Source organism: Macrosteles quadrilineatus, unplaced genomic scaffold (genome assembly GCF_028750875.1).
Source record: "Macrosteles quadrilineatus isolate MER2022 unplaced genomic scaffold, UCM_ALF_1.0 Scaffold_4__1_contigs__length_99947679, whole genome shotgun sequence".
NCBI classification, from domain to species: Eukaryota; Metazoa; Arthropoda; class Insecta; order Hemiptera; family Cicadellidae; genus Macrosteles; species Macrosteles quadrilineatus.
Window position 1 is genome coordinate 75,052,139 of NW_026542597.1, and position 19,183 is coordinate 75,071,321.

The 19,183-nt window shown below is 35.2% G+C and overlaps 1 protein-coding gene across 1 annotated transcript; it reads left to right on the plus strand.

Moving 5' to 3' along the window:
- Positions 1–3,572: 3,572 nt before the first annotated feature.
- Positions 3,573–19,136, plus strand: LOC128993285 (pleckstrin homology domain-containing family M member 2-like). The gene is made up of 14 exons (XM_054417077.1): positions 3,573–3,778; positions 5,373–5,562; positions 6,595–6,782; positions 7,597–7,698; positions 8,686–9,478; positions 10,820–11,148; positions 11,279–11,419; positions 12,220–12,435; positions 13,015–13,154; positions 13,683–13,917; positions 14,349–14,522; positions 15,058–15,177; positions 15,954–16,052; positions 17,156–19,136. The coding sequence occupies exons 1-14, from the start codon at positions 3,704–3,706 to the stop codon at positions 17,177–17,179; spliced, it is 2,826 nt and encodes a 941-aa protein (XP_054273052.1). The 5' UTR covers positions 3,573–3,703; the 3' UTR covers positions 17,180–19,136.
- The last annotated feature ends 47 nt before the right edge of the window (positions 19,137–19,183 follow it).

The following is a 19,183-nucleotide window of genomic DNA, read 5'->3' on the forward strand; positions in this document are numbered from 1 at the left end:
ATCGAATTTTGGTATTTTTGTAAAGATTTTTAAACTTTCTACAACTTTTTTCATTGGTGGTTTTTGATAAATTGTATCAATAAAACGTTACAAACAAAAATAACTCAAAAATATTTAAAAATACAGGTTTTTGCAAACTTACGAAGAATGTACTAAACATGCAACAAATGTGTAAATGTAAAACAGGTAGCATTTAAAATTATCTTTCAAACAAAAAAAAGTTCATTCCGATCCGACAAATAGTTTGCGAAATACACGATTTAAAAAAATCAATGGCCGCCATTTTGATGACGTCATAGCTCGAAAACGTACCAGGTGCGAACTTGACACCCGAGTGGAAAACACTTCCTAAGACATCTATATTGAAATGCAAAAGCAAAATTCTCTATACACGACATGCACACAGAACCCTAGTCAGGTCCTGGACTACTAAGTTGGTGGAAGTTAAAGGAAGTTAGATTAAACTGATTTAAAAATGTAATTTAGTGAAAGTGAAGTTGACGAGATGGAAATGAGAGCACAAACCGTTTGTGCGAACCTTTTGCCACCGAAATCGAAACAAAGGTATTAAATTACATACCAGCAATTCATCAAATGGACGATATAAAATAAGGTTAAATTGATAAATGATAAATAACTTCTTGATCAGCATTGCACGTGGTTTATTTCGAAACCATCTAACCACTATTCAGCCAACTCGTTGTGCACTACATATTCTATGCTGAGATCTAACTGTAAATTAATTGTTTCACTATATTATTCAGTAGACCAAAAATATATGCAATATTTCCCTAATTGTACCTGATACTGTATTTATAGTAAGAATGCTGCTAGCAGAACCTATTCCCTGAAAAATGTAACGTATTATTTAAAGAAGTTTTACAAACACGTAATTACATGAAATCAGCTGATCATACAATAAGTCGTTGCATCACAGTGACAATAAATTAAAACATAACCTCTCTAAGAAGTTATGAGTAGTGATTGATAGTAATTAAAAACCAGATTGTTATTAATTAAAAACGGTCGTAGGTAAAGTAGTGTACGCAACTCGCGTTAATAGTCTTTACGACACTCGTAGAAGTTTTTAAGGCACTCGCCAAGGCTCGTGCCTTAAATTTTCTACTCGTATCGTAAAGACTAACTTAACGCAATCGTTGCGTAAACTACTATTACCACATCCCTAGTGTTTATAGTGTTGAGGTAGTATTTATATGGACCACAACTTAGGTACCATAGTCTGAGTGATCATAGTGCTCTCCTGGTTAGAAGACCACTGGTTTGATTCTGGGAAAAGTTAAGAAAATAGGGTGAAACTAGGCTCAGCTGTTCTTGATCATAGGGGTTTTAATAAATCATCCGAGCTAAAGGACCAGCTGCGATGATCTTATTTAGTAAAAAAGTTATAATCTCATTAATAATAAAGATCGATGAACCGCATTCGCCCAGCACAAGTAGACTACGTGCACTCAAAACGGGCCTTCCTATGTCAACCAACCTGACTCAACTTTAAATATATGTCACATCGCGTCGGTAGTAACAATCTTTGCACATTGAAACACGTACGTCTTGCTGCTACAAAGTCCAGTTTATTAAGGAGGAGCGTCTAGATAACAAATGGGGTGGGGGACATGCAAGTCTACAGAATTTAAGTCAGAATGAAGTTACCCATTTATAATAATGATAATAATAAAATGACAGCGAACAACCTATTTTCAATAAGGGTGGAAAAAACACAAATTTTAGAAGATTACATTTATATTTTACATTTTGAAAGATTATTACTCTTAGAGAGGGGGGGGGTTATCTCATGAATACTGGGAGAAACTTTCTCAGAAAAAGTCTGTACTTTGAAACTCCTCTCCTGCCTGTTAAGCAGACTACGCAGTATTTTAAAAAATCCTTGGAAAAATCTTTGCTAATCGTTGTGTCCGTTTGCGTTGGTTTCATGTAGATTTCATAGTCTATCTTGTCGTCTTTTCTTTTTAGAGTTATAGGTCCAGGATGTTGATCTTGTTGTTTTCTTCGAATTCGTTGGTAAACGTTAGGTTCGGGTGTTGGCTATGTTGAATCTGCATGATTCATCTATTCATCCAACGATCCACAAGACTGCAGTCTTCAGATCCATGTTGCACCGAGCTAACAATATTCCATTACTCTGGACTGGAAACAGATTCAAGTGTCACCACACAGTGTCGTCTTCGAGATTGTTCTAGTCCACCGACAGCGACCCTATAAAGCAGGAAACCCACTATAAGATGAGCCTTCAAGAGGAACCTAGCTCGACACGGGAGCGAAAGTATGTACTTCCCACGCCATATTGTCAATTTTATAAAATAATCATCTTCTTATCCTCTGGTACTGTTTATTCCACTAGAGAATGGTATTGTCAAATTAATAATTGTTACTCATTATTACTCTCACTATTACATCTAATTATTACTCATTATCAAATATCAATGAGTGAAGTGCAAACCGTAAAATTTACGTTATGAACAGGGTCGTACCCAGCTTTGGCAGGTCTCGGTAAAGATATTAGGCCGGGCCCCTCCTCCCCTTGAAGTATATGCCACCTGGTGGGGCCTAAGCCCCGGTACAATTGTCAGGGAAACCCGGTCTGAATACGGCCCTGGTTATGAATCCTACTTCAACGTATTCTAGGATTTCCAGATGAAGACCTACCTTATCCAAAATCAATGTGGAATCACTTAATTGTTCGATCAGTATAATGGGATATTCCGGATACAATCTGATTTGTTTTTTAAATCGAACTATCTAACATAATAACCATTTTAGGCAAAATTTGGCAGTTAAGTTACATTTTAGGCGTCTTGGGATCACTGAGCTATAATTCTAACTGGAGGTAGCACTGAATGTCAAAGATGCGTGTCGCGAGCCGCCATGTTTGCGTGAGGTGAGTGTCAAGAAGCCATGTTATTGCAATGACAAGAAAACTCACTGCTATACCAACCTAGTTATAAGAAGCCATGTTATTGCTATCATAAGAAAACCAACTGCTATACCAACCTAACAAAATCAGCGACACGCTATTGACAGACTTCTGCCATGACAGTGCTACCTCCAGTTATAATTTTAGCTCAGTGCTTAGGATGGTTTGTTACTTGATTGTGAGGGAATCTACGCCTTTGACTGTGGCCATTCTATAATAGCATTGACTTTATATTTACACTGTAGATATAAAGTCAATGATAATAGTTAGTTAGGTAACGTTTTATAAAAATTGCCAATGAAAGACAACAAAACTCAGTTACTACGGCGATCTAGACCTTAAACCTGGAACATAATATATATATATATATATATATATATATATATATTATTACTTTAGCATAGTCAAAAACTACTAAATTTTTTGTAAAGAAAGTTAAAACTACTGCTCTTGTATTCATTGTATTTGTATACAAGGGAGTATATTTAATCTATGCTGCTGCATACATTTACCTCTTTGGGTATACTCTAGGTTTTTTCCTCTTTGTTTCTTTGCAGTAGATGAAGCAGACAGCAAACCCCTAATTGTCATTATTTGTCAATGTTTTCATTGCATCTGTCTAGTGTCTGTCATTATAGGCGATGCAAATATTAAGAAATGCATTGAGTTTTCTTTGACTTTATCATTTTTTCCAGAATGTAGAAGTTCCTTATTAAGAAATGGTTTTAACTAGATAAATATTTTAAAGTAACTATGAGATCTAAAAATGCTTTCATTTTAGTAACTAAGGAAAAATTGATTATTGACTTCGAGAAGTCTTGTGAAGAGGTGAGTAATATTGTGTCTGGTTTAGGAGTTATGCTTTACTTTTTGGCATATTTTGTTAAAATATTCTAAAAATTAAATTAAATTCTTTATAGATTAAATTTCATACTCTAAATTATTACCTAAATTCCCACACATCTAGGGTAGGCCTAGACTTAGACCAATTACACATGAGAATGTTTAGTTAGGCCTTCCTAATAATTGGCACTTTTCTTTGGCTGCAGTTGACCTAGACCTTTTTAAAACTAGTTACAGTATTGTGTTATTGGAGTCAACTTTGTATATTATTCTTCCCCATATTCCTTATTTACTTTCATTAAATCTTCAAAGGACAAACATTTGAGTTTATTGTTTTCCCTCAGACATTGATTTCTAGGTAAGGCCACAAAGAATTAAGAAACAGATGGTCCATTCGGCTGCACTTTACTTGACGTCCTACACTCATTGGAATGAAAATATTGATCGATATATCGATTAATCGATTGCTTCATTCGATATATCGTTTGGTTAGTTAGGTAAGGTTAACCTAACCTAACTAACCAAACGATATATCGAATGAAAGAATCGAATGAAAATATCGAATCGAAAAAACCAATCGAATGAGTGTAGGACGTCAAGTAAAGTGCAGCCGTACATTCAATGGTGTCTAGAGAAAATTCCTGTCGCCATCACCTTCCGGTCTCCTCTCCCCCCTCGCCATCTCGTACTAACTTACAGTGTTCATACTGTAGGAATAGGCCTACCCTGTGTACAAAAATGTTATCTGGCTATCCTCGTTCAGGGTCTTCCTTGCTCGGTTGTCGGTTCAAGTACATTTCTGCCACAACATACCAGAGCTAAAAGCGCACGGCTGTCCCATAAGCGTGTAACTTATCCGCTGTATTTTACTTCTCTGTGGTAAGGCTTACATTTTTACCTTATTGCATTATGTAGAATAATTTAATCCCACAAATATTGAGAAATTTGTTATTATAGATTTAGTGTTAATTTCATGCCAAATTACGAGGGAGATAGTAACCTACCACTTAGGGGCTAACTTAGATAGAATCTAACAATCGACATAAAATGTTTAGGGTTACAAAACCTTACAAATAAGTTATTACTGTACATCAATATTTTCTTAAACCTATTACAAAGTGTCAGATTATATCATTTAAAACTTTTCCAACTAGTACCTATTTCTCGTAACTGTTGACTGAACTAGGCTTGGCCCAAACCTTTTCTCATTGTACGTCTCTAACAAAGTAGGCTAGTATACTGTAGGTTAAAACTTAGTGGCTTAGGCCTATTATATTTCAGCCTAGAGCTCAGATAAAATAATTTAGGCCTATGAAAGCCTTCATTTTCAACAAAAATTAATTTCATTGTTAGTTTTAAGTAACTTAACACTAAGTAGACTTAATCAATAAATTTTGTATAGTATAGGAAGCCTCCATCTACATTTTTTTCAATTAGGCTACCTAGAATTGATCAGTGGTCACTGATCAATTCTACCGTTTGGTGGCTTATTCATTTGTTTATGCCATGCTCATAATGAGTAACTTAGGCTGTTTAAAAGTCAAATAAAACTCATTAACTGTAATTTTATTGGTTAAAGGTTGGAGCAGCAGGACTGCTTGATGTCAAACAAGATTGTCTGTTGGTCCGTGTAGTAGACCGAGTGCTGCAACATGGGCTGCGAGACCCTGTGCGAGGCTATTGGAGCCTCGTGCGAGGCCTTACACACTCCACCACACTCAAGTCGATCGAGGCTTTCGTCAAATACATCAGTTCTTCACAACAAAAAGGTAAAGCTTGCTATTATCCAACTCATCTCCATTCATACTTGGCTTAAAATACCTACTTTGTATGGTCGCCATTTAATAAGAAAGTACGGTATTAAAGTATTAAAGTCGCAGCATACAAAAAATCAGAACCTAGAAAATGTTACTGGATTTATTATTCCAACGGTGACTATTTAGCAGACACTTGCTTAAATTGTTTGGCCATTGAATTAGTTGCATTTGTTTTACCCGAATAAGTTCTAACAACAATGATTGTAGATTAGATTATAAATACGAGATACCATAAACACAATATTTACACATCTTGCTCCAGGCAATTTGAGGAATTGGTTTTGTTATAATGTGTTCAAACAAGATTGTAGATTTAAGATTAATAAGATGATAAATACAAGATAGCATACAATATTAACATACATTGGCATTGACAAACAATTACTTACTCACAATATTACTCACCATGGGTTAGTAAGTTAATATGTGTACATTACTGTGTAGAGTAGGCCTACTGTGAAAGTGAGTACATTATCAAATAAATTATTTGATTTGTATTCCTTCTGCTGAAATGTCATTCAATAATATTAATTATTACTAGAAGCATTCTTTAGTGGTTTGTTTGGACTATAATTTGCTAAACTGTATTAAATATATTTTGGTTTGAGTCCTTTTGTATGAACTTAAACGTTTTCCATTACCTGGGCTTGCTAGTTTCTTAAAGGGAAAAATACACTTGAATTGCCTTCACAGAGCATCCTAAGTTAATGTCTCAAATTCTATTTTATCCCTTAGTTTAGCTACTTTCTACTAAAGTAGTTTAGGTGACATAAATACCCTGTAGCTTATAATAAGCCGTTCTATCAGTCTGACTTGATTAAAAATTGTACTATATGATGGAAATCAGTAATATACATCAGGGCACACTGTCGATAGCTCTTAACTATGTCCATTTTTATTCTAAATCCGGTAATAGCTTTTCCGGAGATGGAATGTCTTGTTCTGTAGATGGTCAAAGCAGTAACCAACATCTCCTATTGCCAGGTCTTGCATGGACGTTCTACACCCTAGATGAAGGCTCGCTAGAGTACTACTTGTCTTCACTGGCCCAGGACTCGAAGACGCTAAATCAGCATTACCTGGAGCAGAGCTTGTTGAGAGACCCAGCCTTGGCCCAGCGAGTGGTGACTAGCCTAACCAACCTGCGCAGTGAAGCTGCGGCCATTCAAGCTGTAAGTGCTTTTGACTTAACCAATTGATTTTTGATTCTCTCTACATTAGCCGGAACAAGGCCTCTACAGTGCAAGTGAGGGAAATATGGACCCTTGGTAAAGCAAAAAATAATTGGAATTGGGAGGGTTAGGCTTCAGCTACAAAATCGGCTGCGCACGGAGACAGGTAAGCGGCAAGCAGGAGCGGTAGGAGACCTGCCTTTTTATTTTTTTATTTTTTTAGGGGAGTGAAGCGAAATTCTCATACAACACTCCTGCTTTTGTTTTACAAATACTCCTCCTGAACGGCTGAAGCGATCTGCACGAAATTTAACACAGTCATAGTACCCAACCATGGGAAGGTATAAATCTGAATTTGTACAAATCTGACCACATGGCTTTTCCCTACGTGAATTTAAACTTCTAGAAATTTAACATGGGCCTTATAATTTGTTTGCTATAGTTTGTGTGCTATAGTTTGTTAACTCTCTATGATCTCAACTAATTTTTATTTTAGTTCCATAAAAATATTCAAAATGCACAACAACGTAATTGTTCTAAGAGGAGTATCTTAGGCTACAGTTTAGGTTATCATTCAAGAGTCTCGATTATGTGTTTATAATAACACAATAGGCTACATTGTAAAAACATGACAGTTAATTCAATATATTGTCTCTTTTCCTTATTATTTACTTACTGACTGCATGTGTATCTCAAGAGGAAAAACATCATTAAAGATGAGTAAGAAAACTATAAATAGTATGAACAGTGGCACACAATGTTAAAATTTACCATGCAAAATGTACTTTCCATTTCAACTGTGATATTTTTTCAGAGCATGGAAAGCAGTGTGATCAGTGAACAGGCGTCCTCCCTTGCATCACCTGTGGACTCTGGAGTTGCTTTAGTAGATAGTGACAACTCCACTGAGAATGAGGTAGGTCTTAGCATTAATCTATTGAAGGAAAATTACATAATAAGATACAGCTCTGAGCTCTGTTATCATAACCTAAAAATTTATCCTGTAACAGTGACATAACAGATTCTTTCTGTTAGACGAGCCAAATTGTTAATGTTTCCAACTTTGAAACTATATTTTTGTCATGACCCCAGAAAAAACTTTAAAGTTAAGTCTAGGTTTTTTGGAGATTATTATAGGATCCCCTATGTAAATGTAGATTAGATTTCTTTGACACCAACACATCAGGGCTTTAACCCATTGACAAAATTTTTTTTCTATGAATAAATTTGTTTAGGTTATGTCCTTTTATGTCATGTATCTCAAGACGATAATATGTACATTTTAAGCAAATAAAAATCCAAAAATGAATTATCTGTGTCCTCCTCCTCTGTACCAATGTAAAAAGAAACAATGCTGAACTACAGTAGAACTTCGATAGTTCGACACTTTGTGGACTTAAGGAATGTCAAACTATCGAAATGACGAACTATAGGGAGTAAAATGGGGTTTAATATGGAGGAAAGTCAAACACAAGTCTTATGTAGAAATCACCCAAATTTATTAAATACTAAAAAGCTTACCTACCAATTTCACTGTTCATTAGTTAATGTTCAAGTCAGCTTACATCACAATAATAAACTACAAGGAGTGTCGAACTATCGAAGGTTTACTGTACTATGTTGAACGCTTCTTTCATGCTCACTGCACTAGTATCACTGATATTAATCTTTTTCTTTATTTGAAACATGGTTTATTTAGCCAAATTATTTTATAAAACCCTATATAAGCCTGTACTAGTGTAATTTAGTTATTAACGTCTAGTTATTCCTTAAAAAGCTTGTACCGTGTAACATTCATGGTCACCCATATTTTTTTTTTACTCTTGTTAATAATTATTATGTTCTGTTGTTCTACAACTATCACAAGTCTGTGTTTTGAATAAATTAAACCTTTTTTCCACAGTTTCAGGAGTACATGAGGGGCCAACAGGGCAGTGAGTTGGGAAGTAGCATCAACACACACGTCAGCTCATCCTCCGACAATACTCTGGCAGAAGACACGACCAACGGAAACTGTAAACCAGCCGAACCCACCACGGACAATAGACAAATAACCGGCATCATGGCTCAAAACAAGCATGACGGCGTGTGCCGACGACCTCGCAAGAAGAAGAAAAGCGAATCGGCAAAAAGAGTTTCTTTCCATCAAGATTCTAATGATGACTCAGAAACCGGAGTTAGGCAACCGTCAAACATCAACAACTTCTTCGTTGAGGGTCGATACAGCTGGGCTGGAGAAGGGGACAGTTTCTTCATGAAAGAAAAGGAAAACTTTCGCCAAGTCAAGTCGGAAATTTACGAGAGAAAAGGTTTGTCTTCGAGCATTAACATTTTTGAGTCGGAGTTGGGAATAGAGGCGGACTGCGACGGAGACAGCAGCACGACTACTTTGGACGACACAAAGTACAATATCGAGATGGTTTGTGAGAAGCTGACCAATGTCGTGAAGCAGAGTCTTGGGTTGAAGACGAAGGATAGTGAGGAGTTGAGGGATAAAGAGACTGAGAAAACGCCTTTGACAGAGCGAGGCGTCCCTGAAGGCCAGGAGGACCCGAAGACGTTTTCGGAGTATGACAGGCTGCTGGGTGCACGAGGAGCGTCCACTCTTCGGTCGTCTATCGACCAGACATCAGATTCTGAATGGTCCCTGGATACTCCTGACGGACTGCTGAAAATGCGCTTCATCAGATATCCTGGTATGTTTTGGTGCAGATAATTTGAAAAAGTGGAAAAGTGCTTTCAGCTTATGGGTTTGGGTTTTAGAAGTTTGATTATTTTTTTAATAAACAAGCTAGTGGTGTGATAGTATCTTTTAAATTTTTTTTACTTCGATGTCAATTTTCTTTTACACAAAATAAAACTTACCGTTTTATGGTTCTTAGTCTGGTAAGTAGCCTAATATCCAATCATAGTAAATGCCCATCCATTGCTTTATAGAAAATCCTGTTTTAACTCTTTGTTAATACAGTATTAGCCTACTAAAGTTGAAATCGTGTTCTAAATTTTTTCATTTTCACAAAATGTGGATATAGCAGCTGGTTGCTCAAAGCAGTTATAGATTATATATTCACTAGCGGCCCATAGCATCATTGCTGCCCTTCACCTCCGTAGTAATCGTTCCTAAATACTCTCCTTCGTAAAACACTGTAGCAATACTGGACCTTAAGCTTTAAAATGAATTCTCAGCAACCATGCTACCTTTTTCCTGGCTCGTGATATTTCGTGGGGACCGATTCGCTTATGGAATTGAATATATAGATTACCACAAGACAGATTTTGGATGAACAAATAAATAGAACAATTAATTATTAATTATTAATTAATTACATTAATAACTTAAAAATAAACTGAAATTTGTGCGATGAGTGGCATGATATATAAAAAACAACCACTTTATTTGAATTGGATTATAATAGTATTGCTACCTCATAAGATAACTTCTAGAATAATTGTATTCATTTCTTTTAGCAAGTTTGGTGTACAATTATTTTTTCTACAGTGACCCGACAAAGTGGGCTTCCTCACACTGATTGTAGTACAGAAAGTTTCTAATTGCTGCATTTACTTACTTTTGCTGCACGCTTTCTTTTTGCCGCACACCAGTATTTCAACCTAACAACACAAAACTGTATACTTTTATTATGCACGTAATCCATGTACGTTTGGAAATAGGATGGCAACACTTTTAAAGATACTACGACTACGATCAGCTGTTGCAGTGTTTCCTATTTTTCGTTTAACACTTGGATTTAACCTAACCTAAAACAAGTTGTTTAGTGTTTGAAAGATTAATTATTTCTATACTTTATAATAACTGTAGGAAAAAATAATGTGTAAAACGAGTGCAAATTGCCTTTGCTGCATTCTAGAAGCTTTCCACACTCGCCTACGGCTCGTGCGTAAACATTTTTCTCGTGTGCAGTAAAGTGCCACTTCCCCCACTAGCTACACAAATAACTATTCTCAAATAAAAAATGTAACTAAAAATAAGTTGCGGTCTAAAATTTGGATTTATACAAGTCTTTTCTTTCTTTTAGGTTCTCAAAAAAGCACTCCAAGGCAGCCAAACTGGCCAGGTAGGATGTTACATGAAGCTCCATCAAAAACGTCCTTGGTCAAACGATTTCTTAACTCCATACCTACCAGAAAACCTTACAAAGACAAGAAACCAGTTGGGAAACCAACCCTTTACATAAAAGGTGTCAAACCTGACCCGGAACTTTCCAAGGAACTTTTGGAATCTTTGGAGGAAGAAATGAAGAGCATCCAGCCACAGGACGAGGGGGAGGATGAGAAAATTACTGAACCAATGCGAACTGCCTTGCAGTCTTCTGTGCTGATGGACAAAGCTGAGACCATACTCAAGGTTTGTTAACAAAATTGTTTAGATATCGTAGTTATCTTTTACTTGTTGACACAGTAAGTTGGATGTGTTTGTTTGCTCAATTTATTGTTAAAAGTTTTTAATTTCAAACGTCATTTATTTGTTTCTGCAGGTGTACCGGGTGGCGAGCACAGAAGGTGTTCCTCTATTGGCTGTGCTGACAGACTCTGCTCTCTACATGGCTGGTCTTGGACCTGACAACTCTTACTGCAGACGACACCACATCAACTACCACACGTTGGATACTGTGGTGGTAAGTGGTTTGTGGTTCCACTGATGAAAATAATTTTTTATAAACTTGAAATCAAGTTTCTCTTGGTAGTAAACTTTTATGCTTGTAATCGATTGAAACTGAAACGGTAAAATGTGCAAAGGTAACCCTACTTTTATTTTCAAATCCTCATCCACCAATTCTGGTGTTGAACTTTTAACCCTTAAAGCCTAGAACACTGATTTATTGTCAAGCAGAACCTTTGCTTTTATTTTATAAGCATACCTCAACAAAAATGGCTGAAAGCTGTACCAGAGAGTACAACAAGTGCTACAACATGGGAAACAAGCTTATTATTACACTAGTAGAGTAGGGTTTACCAGTATTGTTAAGTGTGGTACACTGTTGTTTCTGATCAATGGTGAAGTGATCACGGACATTGTCTCATTAGACAGGAGACAACACTGTCAATCATCATGGAAAATTATCATTATCGTCTACTGCGATTGTGACCAAAGTGTTAATTTGCTGATGACTAAATCCTTGCAGACATGTTCTGCGATAGTAAAAGCTCGGCTCAAGCTTAATTTTTGACACTGGGTGCATAAATTGCTGGTAGTAGCCTACCAAAAATGAAGTATTTTCTATAAAATACCTTAAGTTTCTGTAAACATCTAACCACCCAGATTTTTGACTAGCCGAATGTGTTATGGTCCCAATATCAATTGATTAGGGTGATTGAAGTTCTACTGTAAAAGAATGGTGTTTGTTTCCCAAGTAAGTAACAAACCTCTCTCATGACTGTTATTGTTGTAGTTATTAAATCTTATTGTTTTGTACAGATTGGACCTGAGTACCAGACGCTGATGCTGGTCACTATGGATCACAGTGTGACAGTGACTGTTATATCTGCTCTGGGACAATCACTAGTGTGTCACATGATGTCTCGGCTGTCTCTCTCTGTCTATCGGGCGACCAAGACTCACCTCAACGTACGACAGCTCTCTCTCACTTCCACCTTGTACAACGCATTGCTCTCTCAAGCTTCTCTCACTAAGGTATGAATGCGTTACACAACTTACTTAATTGTATTAGCATAGATTGCAATCTCCGAAGAGCTCAAGTTGCAGCCAAGTGTTTAAACGTGGTTGTTCAAGTGATTTATGAAATGTTAAGGTTGTTTGTTAGACCACCAAAGACATTATTAAACCTGGTAGTCGTAAACACACTAATCAACAAACAAAGTACTGATGGGGGCACTTCATTCATATGCTTAAGCAGCCAGTGTCATCACTGAATTCTTGATCTTCCGGTGAGAGCCTCGTCAAATCGATATTTACACTATTTACAAAACCAGACGTTTCCCCATTCTATAATTTAGCATCCTCAGTGGCAAAGGCGAGACTCAGCTTGGATCAAAACTGGACCCAGCTGTCTTTGATCACTGAGCTTTTGGTCCTGATAAAAGAAACAGCTGATCTTAGTCAGTAAAAAAGCCCCACAAGACATCTTAAGTACTCCATTCTACACTCATCCTTCACTCATATTTGGTTAAACGTCCTAGTAGCGTCTTCATCTTTTGATTGGTGATAGTAATAATTTTAGTCTGATCTCAGTCCATCTGTTTTGTTCTGCAGGACGAGACTCTCCACTTCTACAGGTATATTAGAGTAGAGGACTCGTACATGACCGGACCTCAGAGTTTAACAAGATCTGGACATCTCATGTACAGGTCACACTCTACGGCACCCTGGCTGCCTGGCTTCATACTGCTCAGGTGTGTACCTAATGGGGTTTGTAAAAATAAAAATCATACTTCAGCAAAACTTAGCTCGTATCCGATTAAAGGCTGGAGTTTAGCCGAGAAGCCGCTCGAAAACACTCCACCACTTGAGCACTCACCCCCAATGACTTTATACTTTTTATATGAGTTATCTTATGTTTTATCATTTTCAATACGATTTGTTTTTTAACTACAAGAACATTAGTGTTAGTAGATGATTTTTATTGAGATTCCTATGTTCTGAAACAGCATGTAAGTTAGGGGTAGTTTATCACTAGCAGTAGCATACTACACTTTTTACCGTTTTGTTCTTTACTTTTTTTCAATTTTTTTAGAACATTGATGGAACTATTAGTCTTTATCATTGATTCCCGTTTCCTTATTTATTATCTCCCATGTAATATGGAGAGATTTTCTACGGACTGAGCTTTTATTTTGAATTACCGAAAGTTTTGATTAATTGAGTGTTTGAATTACCAAGAGTGGACTGTATTACCTGTATTTCAATATATTTCCTGGCAGTTCCGGACTAATCTACATCTTCAGTGACGCCAGCCAGAAGTCACCGAAGCACATACTGTCTCTACACAGAGGCTACTTTGGGGGGTGTCGGAGAGTTTACAACTCCAACAGACCTCACACATTCGAGGTTCTACCCTTCGGCCAGCGAGGACTTACGGGGACATTCCAATTTGCCGCAGCCGACGATTACGAGTGCTCGGACTGGCTGCAAACGTTTTTTGAAATTTCTTCTAACGTAAGTACATTTGTTTGTGTACTGTCATGTTTTTCAAAGTATGGAACTGATTCAGATACCTTGAGGTTTGTGGAATTTTCAATTTTACTGTGTATATTTCAGATACGTTTGAAAAGATAATTTTTTCTTGTGGTAAAAGCTATATATTGGGGTATTGTAAGCTTTCAGGGTGGAAAAATTATTGTAGTGCTAGACTTCTAATCCGAACGTTGCTGGTTTGATTCCAAAAGGTAATCAGCTGCAACACATTAAGTAAGTAAAAACTCTGTCAATGGTAAAACTTGATAATCAAGCACAACTGGATATAAATACATACAGCACAAAATATGCTAAGCCACTTTCTTGAGTATAACAGCTTTCCCATTTTCCTACTTACCTATTAACCGGAGAATTAAAAAGCAACATTGTCAAATCAGCTGTTTTCTGTCTAGATGGTCGACAACAAACACGTGGTAACATGCAAACCTAACATGCCCGTTGAGGGTTGTGGATTGTTATTGACTTCTCGTCGTCTGCTAACATTGGATTTTCCCCACAAAGTGTTAGGCTGCGCAAGTTTACAAGACATTTCTGCCATCCGCACTGCTTCCACGGCCTGTATCTTGGTGGGTTAGAAATAATGATTTTTATTTTTTATCTTTATCGTTAAAAACTAAATTTTACAAATAGCCTGAAATATAAAAACTAGTAATAGTTTTTAACAATTAGTAGTTAGACAACCTTTAAAAGTAGGTCAATGTTATTATGACCAAATCTGATAATTCAGATGAGTTTTGGTCATTCCCTTTTGGATACTGAAGTAGACATCGCATCTAACTGTAGCAAACTTTTTTTTAAGAACTTAGTGTACATTCACAGAATCTGCTACAGACCTATATTCTCTAATTTTCTCTATTGTTTATAAATTTGATGATTGATGTAGTACACAAGGTTCTATAGGTTTCAGTAAGTTGTCTTTTCAGTTTGCTTGGCTAAAAAGCTGTATGCATCAGGAACATATTAAAATCAGGGCACTCTGTCGGCAGCTCAATTCAACTACTTCGATTTTCATTCTTAACTGGCTACATCTTGGTTAAATAACGTTGGAATGTAGTTGAAATGGAGGGTTTAATATATAGCTTTTCCCTGTTTTTACTTCAGGAGACCAACTGTTGTGAGGTGCAAGGCAGTGGTGGAGACTGGATACTATATTTCCTCACTGACCAGGCTATCACGGAGTTTCTGGACGCCCTGTACCAACTTCGGCCGGAACTGAAGCAGGTGTGTGATTACTGATTAATGACTAAGTAGTTGAGTAGTACGAGAGCTCATTTTCTTTTAAATGCAGTCGATAGAATTTAGAATCCTTGCCTAGGAAGTCAAGTTTCATGGGAGGTTCCAAATTTGAACCTTCATCAGATTTGTTATTTGTTCATTAATTTTTTTTATTCCTTCAGTCTCGGATTTACTGGGATTGTTGTCTATTGGTGGGAATAGTTGGGATTGGTCGCCATTGTGATGTTTTATATTATTTTTACCATACTGTGAATGTTTACAATTACGATAAAAGTGTAGATATTTTAAAAAGGTTTGGTTGACATTTTTATAAAATTTGTATCCCGAATTCAAAAACTGTTTCTTCTCTTCATAGTAAGTTTTTATAAGAATCAACAAATGTATCAATTTAAGTATTTGCTTCCTGCTGATTAAACTCCAGCAAAGATACCTTATAGCATTTGATGGTTCTGAACTGCACCAAAGCCATCCTTGATTGTTGGGTTTTAATAGATTATCCTGGTTAAGAAGGTACACTTCATTTGATTTCATCTTCCAACTATACGCAGCTTAAAATATCTCAACATTGTGTCAACACTGTCTTATACACTTAATGAAATTATTATAAATATTATTGCTTCCGTAGAGGTTCAGTAGTTATTTTAAGGTCTTAATGAAAAGTACTTCCTCAAACCAATCCAAAAATTAACTACATTTACTGAAATAGTAAATTTTTAAGCGCTTAGGAATTTGTAAAACTTATATTTTCCGATGACTAACAGGCATCAGTGGACACATGGGAGAGTGAAGTACTACACAGACATTGTCTTCAGACGAGTCATTCTGTGCGAACTGCTTGGGACCCGCTGTTAAGGCCTTCTGTGAGTATATTCAACTTGCACATAGATAACTAGTTGATAGTAACCTAACTGTAAAGGTGATATAGGTCTATAGCATTCGTGAGTTGTTTTCTCGGACAGTAGAGCGAAAGACTACACCTGAGGCAGTGACGTAGCTTCGCATCCCTGAGTCTTCTAAAGACCTATATGAATGAGCAAATTCAAGGTTAAAAGAGGCCGCCAAAAACTAAAAATACCAACAACGAAATAGATTTTTTAGGTGGGACAACATCTGGTTCTTAAGTATTTTGGAACAAAAGTAAATCTCATGAAAAGACAGTCATGAAGATATTTTAATAATAGGTTAATTCAAAATACTAGGAATTCAAGTTGTATTTTGTCCCTTGGCAATCTTATTGGCTCTCTTAATGTGTGGCCAGTTATACTCGTCTTTTTACACAGCACCTCAAATAGATTACAATTTGACAGGAAAGCAGGCTTACCTTTAAATAAGTCCATAGAGACACATAAAACATCACAAAATTAAAAGTAGAAATTTTCGTGGTCACTGACCACTTTTTCAACCACTGGAGATTGGAGAAAAAAAAATATATATTTTTTTCTCCAATCTCCAGTGGTTGAAGACCACGAAAATTTCTACTTTTAATTTTGTGATGTTTTATGTGTCTCTATGGACTTATTTAAAGGTAAGCCTGCTTTCCTGTCAATTTCCTTAATAATTCCTGGCAAATGCCCTATCTTTTTATAAGATAGATTACAATTTGGTTGTTGTTCCCTCAGATAACGCTCGGAAAGCATGTAGTTATATAAAAAACAAATATGTTTTATAAAAAAATATGTGTGATTTTTGTAATTAAACTGCATAGCTAAGGGGTGGTACCTAAATAGGGATCAATTGAAAGGCTTCAAATGACAATAAGACATTTTACTGTAAGTAAATTAAAACTTTGACAAACTTTTTTAACTTAACTTTAGATTACTACAAAAAAAAAAAACCAACAAAAATTTGTTACTAGTTAGTACAAGGCTCGTAGATACAAAGAAATCAGAGTCTCATTCCATATCAACCTGACAACACCCAGATTGCATTTTCGTTTTACTTATATATATACATTTTCTTTCAGGTTTTAAAGCAAAACAGTCGGTGAAGACATCATCCCACTGGTTTTGGGTGTCAACCCTACATAGCTTAGAATTACCTATTACCTACCATTTTATAATGCTAAATGCTACGTTATTTTAGTTACTTCAATACTGTGATATGCATTTTATTTGTTAGCTTTGTAGGTCTATTGAGTGTTAAGCTTTTTAATGTGAATACACTAACAGTTAAAAATCTTATTGTAGAAGTATCTAATAAATCATTTTACAGTTCACGTTGATACACAGTTGGTAGATAACTCTGTTAGCTTCTTTTTAGTAATTTTTTTTTTATTGTTTTAATATATCTATAATCCTGTCCCAAGCTCAAGCCTTAAAGGAGTAGGTTTTCCACACAACATGTAGGCTATAATTTTAAAATAGCAAATTGTAATTTTTATTTTTATTCAATTCACATTAAAATAATATCACAACTTGTCCACCATTAACTTATAGTTTTTTTTTTTTTTTTATATCCGTATTTGAATAGCTCATTGTCAAAGAGCCCCTTAAATGTTAGTGTTTAGTATTTATTGAATTTAAAATTGTCCTACAACACACATTTAGATATTTTACGTGAGAATAGTTTTTTTGTCTGTATGTGTTAGGTTTTTAAAATCCATTTTTATTTTGCAAAGACAAAGACTTATCTCTGTTACGTTTTTCCAAATAGCATTTAAATTTGGAATACAAACCTAATATTCATTGTTGGCAAACTCATGTCGTTTGGTAATAATGTACGTTTGTTGCACTTTTAAGTTGGTACTTTGGTTCAACGATAGCCTATAGCTTAAAGTTTAAATCAGTGAAGTAGACAAACCTCAAAACTAGTAAGATTAGATAAAATTATTGAAAACGTTATGAAACATTCTCAAATGTATTTTAATTCAACTGTTTTCAAAATTAAATCTATAAGTGCGATTAATAATAAAGTTACAACACTTTCAATGTATTGAATATAAATAATTTGCTCACTTCATGTTGTTACTCTTAACAACTCTTTGTGGAAAATTTAAGAAAGACTAAAATTTGCTTGTATTAATTGATACAATGAATTCCAACATTTAAAAATCTGAAAATCATTGCATTCAATTTAAATCAATTTAATGCCAGGATTCTTTTGCATTGATTTACTTGAATTACAATGTAGAGTCTAGATAGCACACTAATCCTTTAATGCAATGCCGTAAAGAATTAGCTTTTTTGTCCTAATTGCAGTATTGTATAGTACTCTTATGAGTGAAAAAGCTTTTTAAGAAAATATTTTTGTATTTGAGAAAAAGAGCTTGAAGAATTTCTTTTTAGCTGTTGAGGCAATAATTTATATTTTGATGAACAACTTTAAATCAGTGTTAGTGGATGTATTTGAAGCAAGAACATGAGGATCATATCTATTTATTTAATGATTTTACAACTGTGTATATTTTTTTAATTTATTAATGGTGGCTTCCACACTAGAAATATTTTTGTTACCTTACATTGGTACTTTTACTTGTGAGTGGTTTTTAACATGTTTTTTGAGATAATTTGTTAATTGGTTACAAAAAGTTAACTTAATTTTAAGGTAAGTAAACTACCAACAAATCTAGTCAAATTTCAAAAGTGCTATATTTTAATACTTTTTAAAATATCAATCTTCATATATACATGCCTTTAGATTTTGTCAAAAACACATTTTCTCCTCTTAAGTTGTATGAAATATTTCATAGTTCAATTGTTTATAGTGTTCATGTAATCAGCATATGAAGCATATAAATTATAGCAACTGCAAGGGCATTATTACTGATAATTTTATATTTATCCGTATTAAAATACTTCAAAAAAATAAACGTGTACCCCTTATACAGCATAATCAAACAATTGTATGTGATATTCCTAGTATATTGTGTTAAATTTGTTTAAGTTTAGGTTGTACTTTTGTTTTAATTAATGCTATTATTTGTTTAAAATATTAGTAAAAATAAAATCTACATAAAATAAATTGTGATTTATATAACCACTTAGTAACCTGT

Excerpts from the sequence above, each read along its gene's own strand:
- LOC128993285 (XM_054417077.1), top strand. The coding sequence starts at position 3,704 with ATGAGATCTAAAAATGCTTTCATTTTAGTAACTAAGGAAAAATTGATT. Across the intron at positions 3,779-5,372 it reads TCGAGAAGTCTTGTGAAGAG|GTTGGAGCAGCAGGACTGCT; the intron begins GTGAGTAATATT and ends TATTGGTTAAAG. Across the intron at positions 15,178-15,953 it reads TTCGGCCGGAACTGAAGCAG|GCATCAGTGGACACATGGGA; the intron begins GTGTGTGATTAC and ends GATGACTAACAG.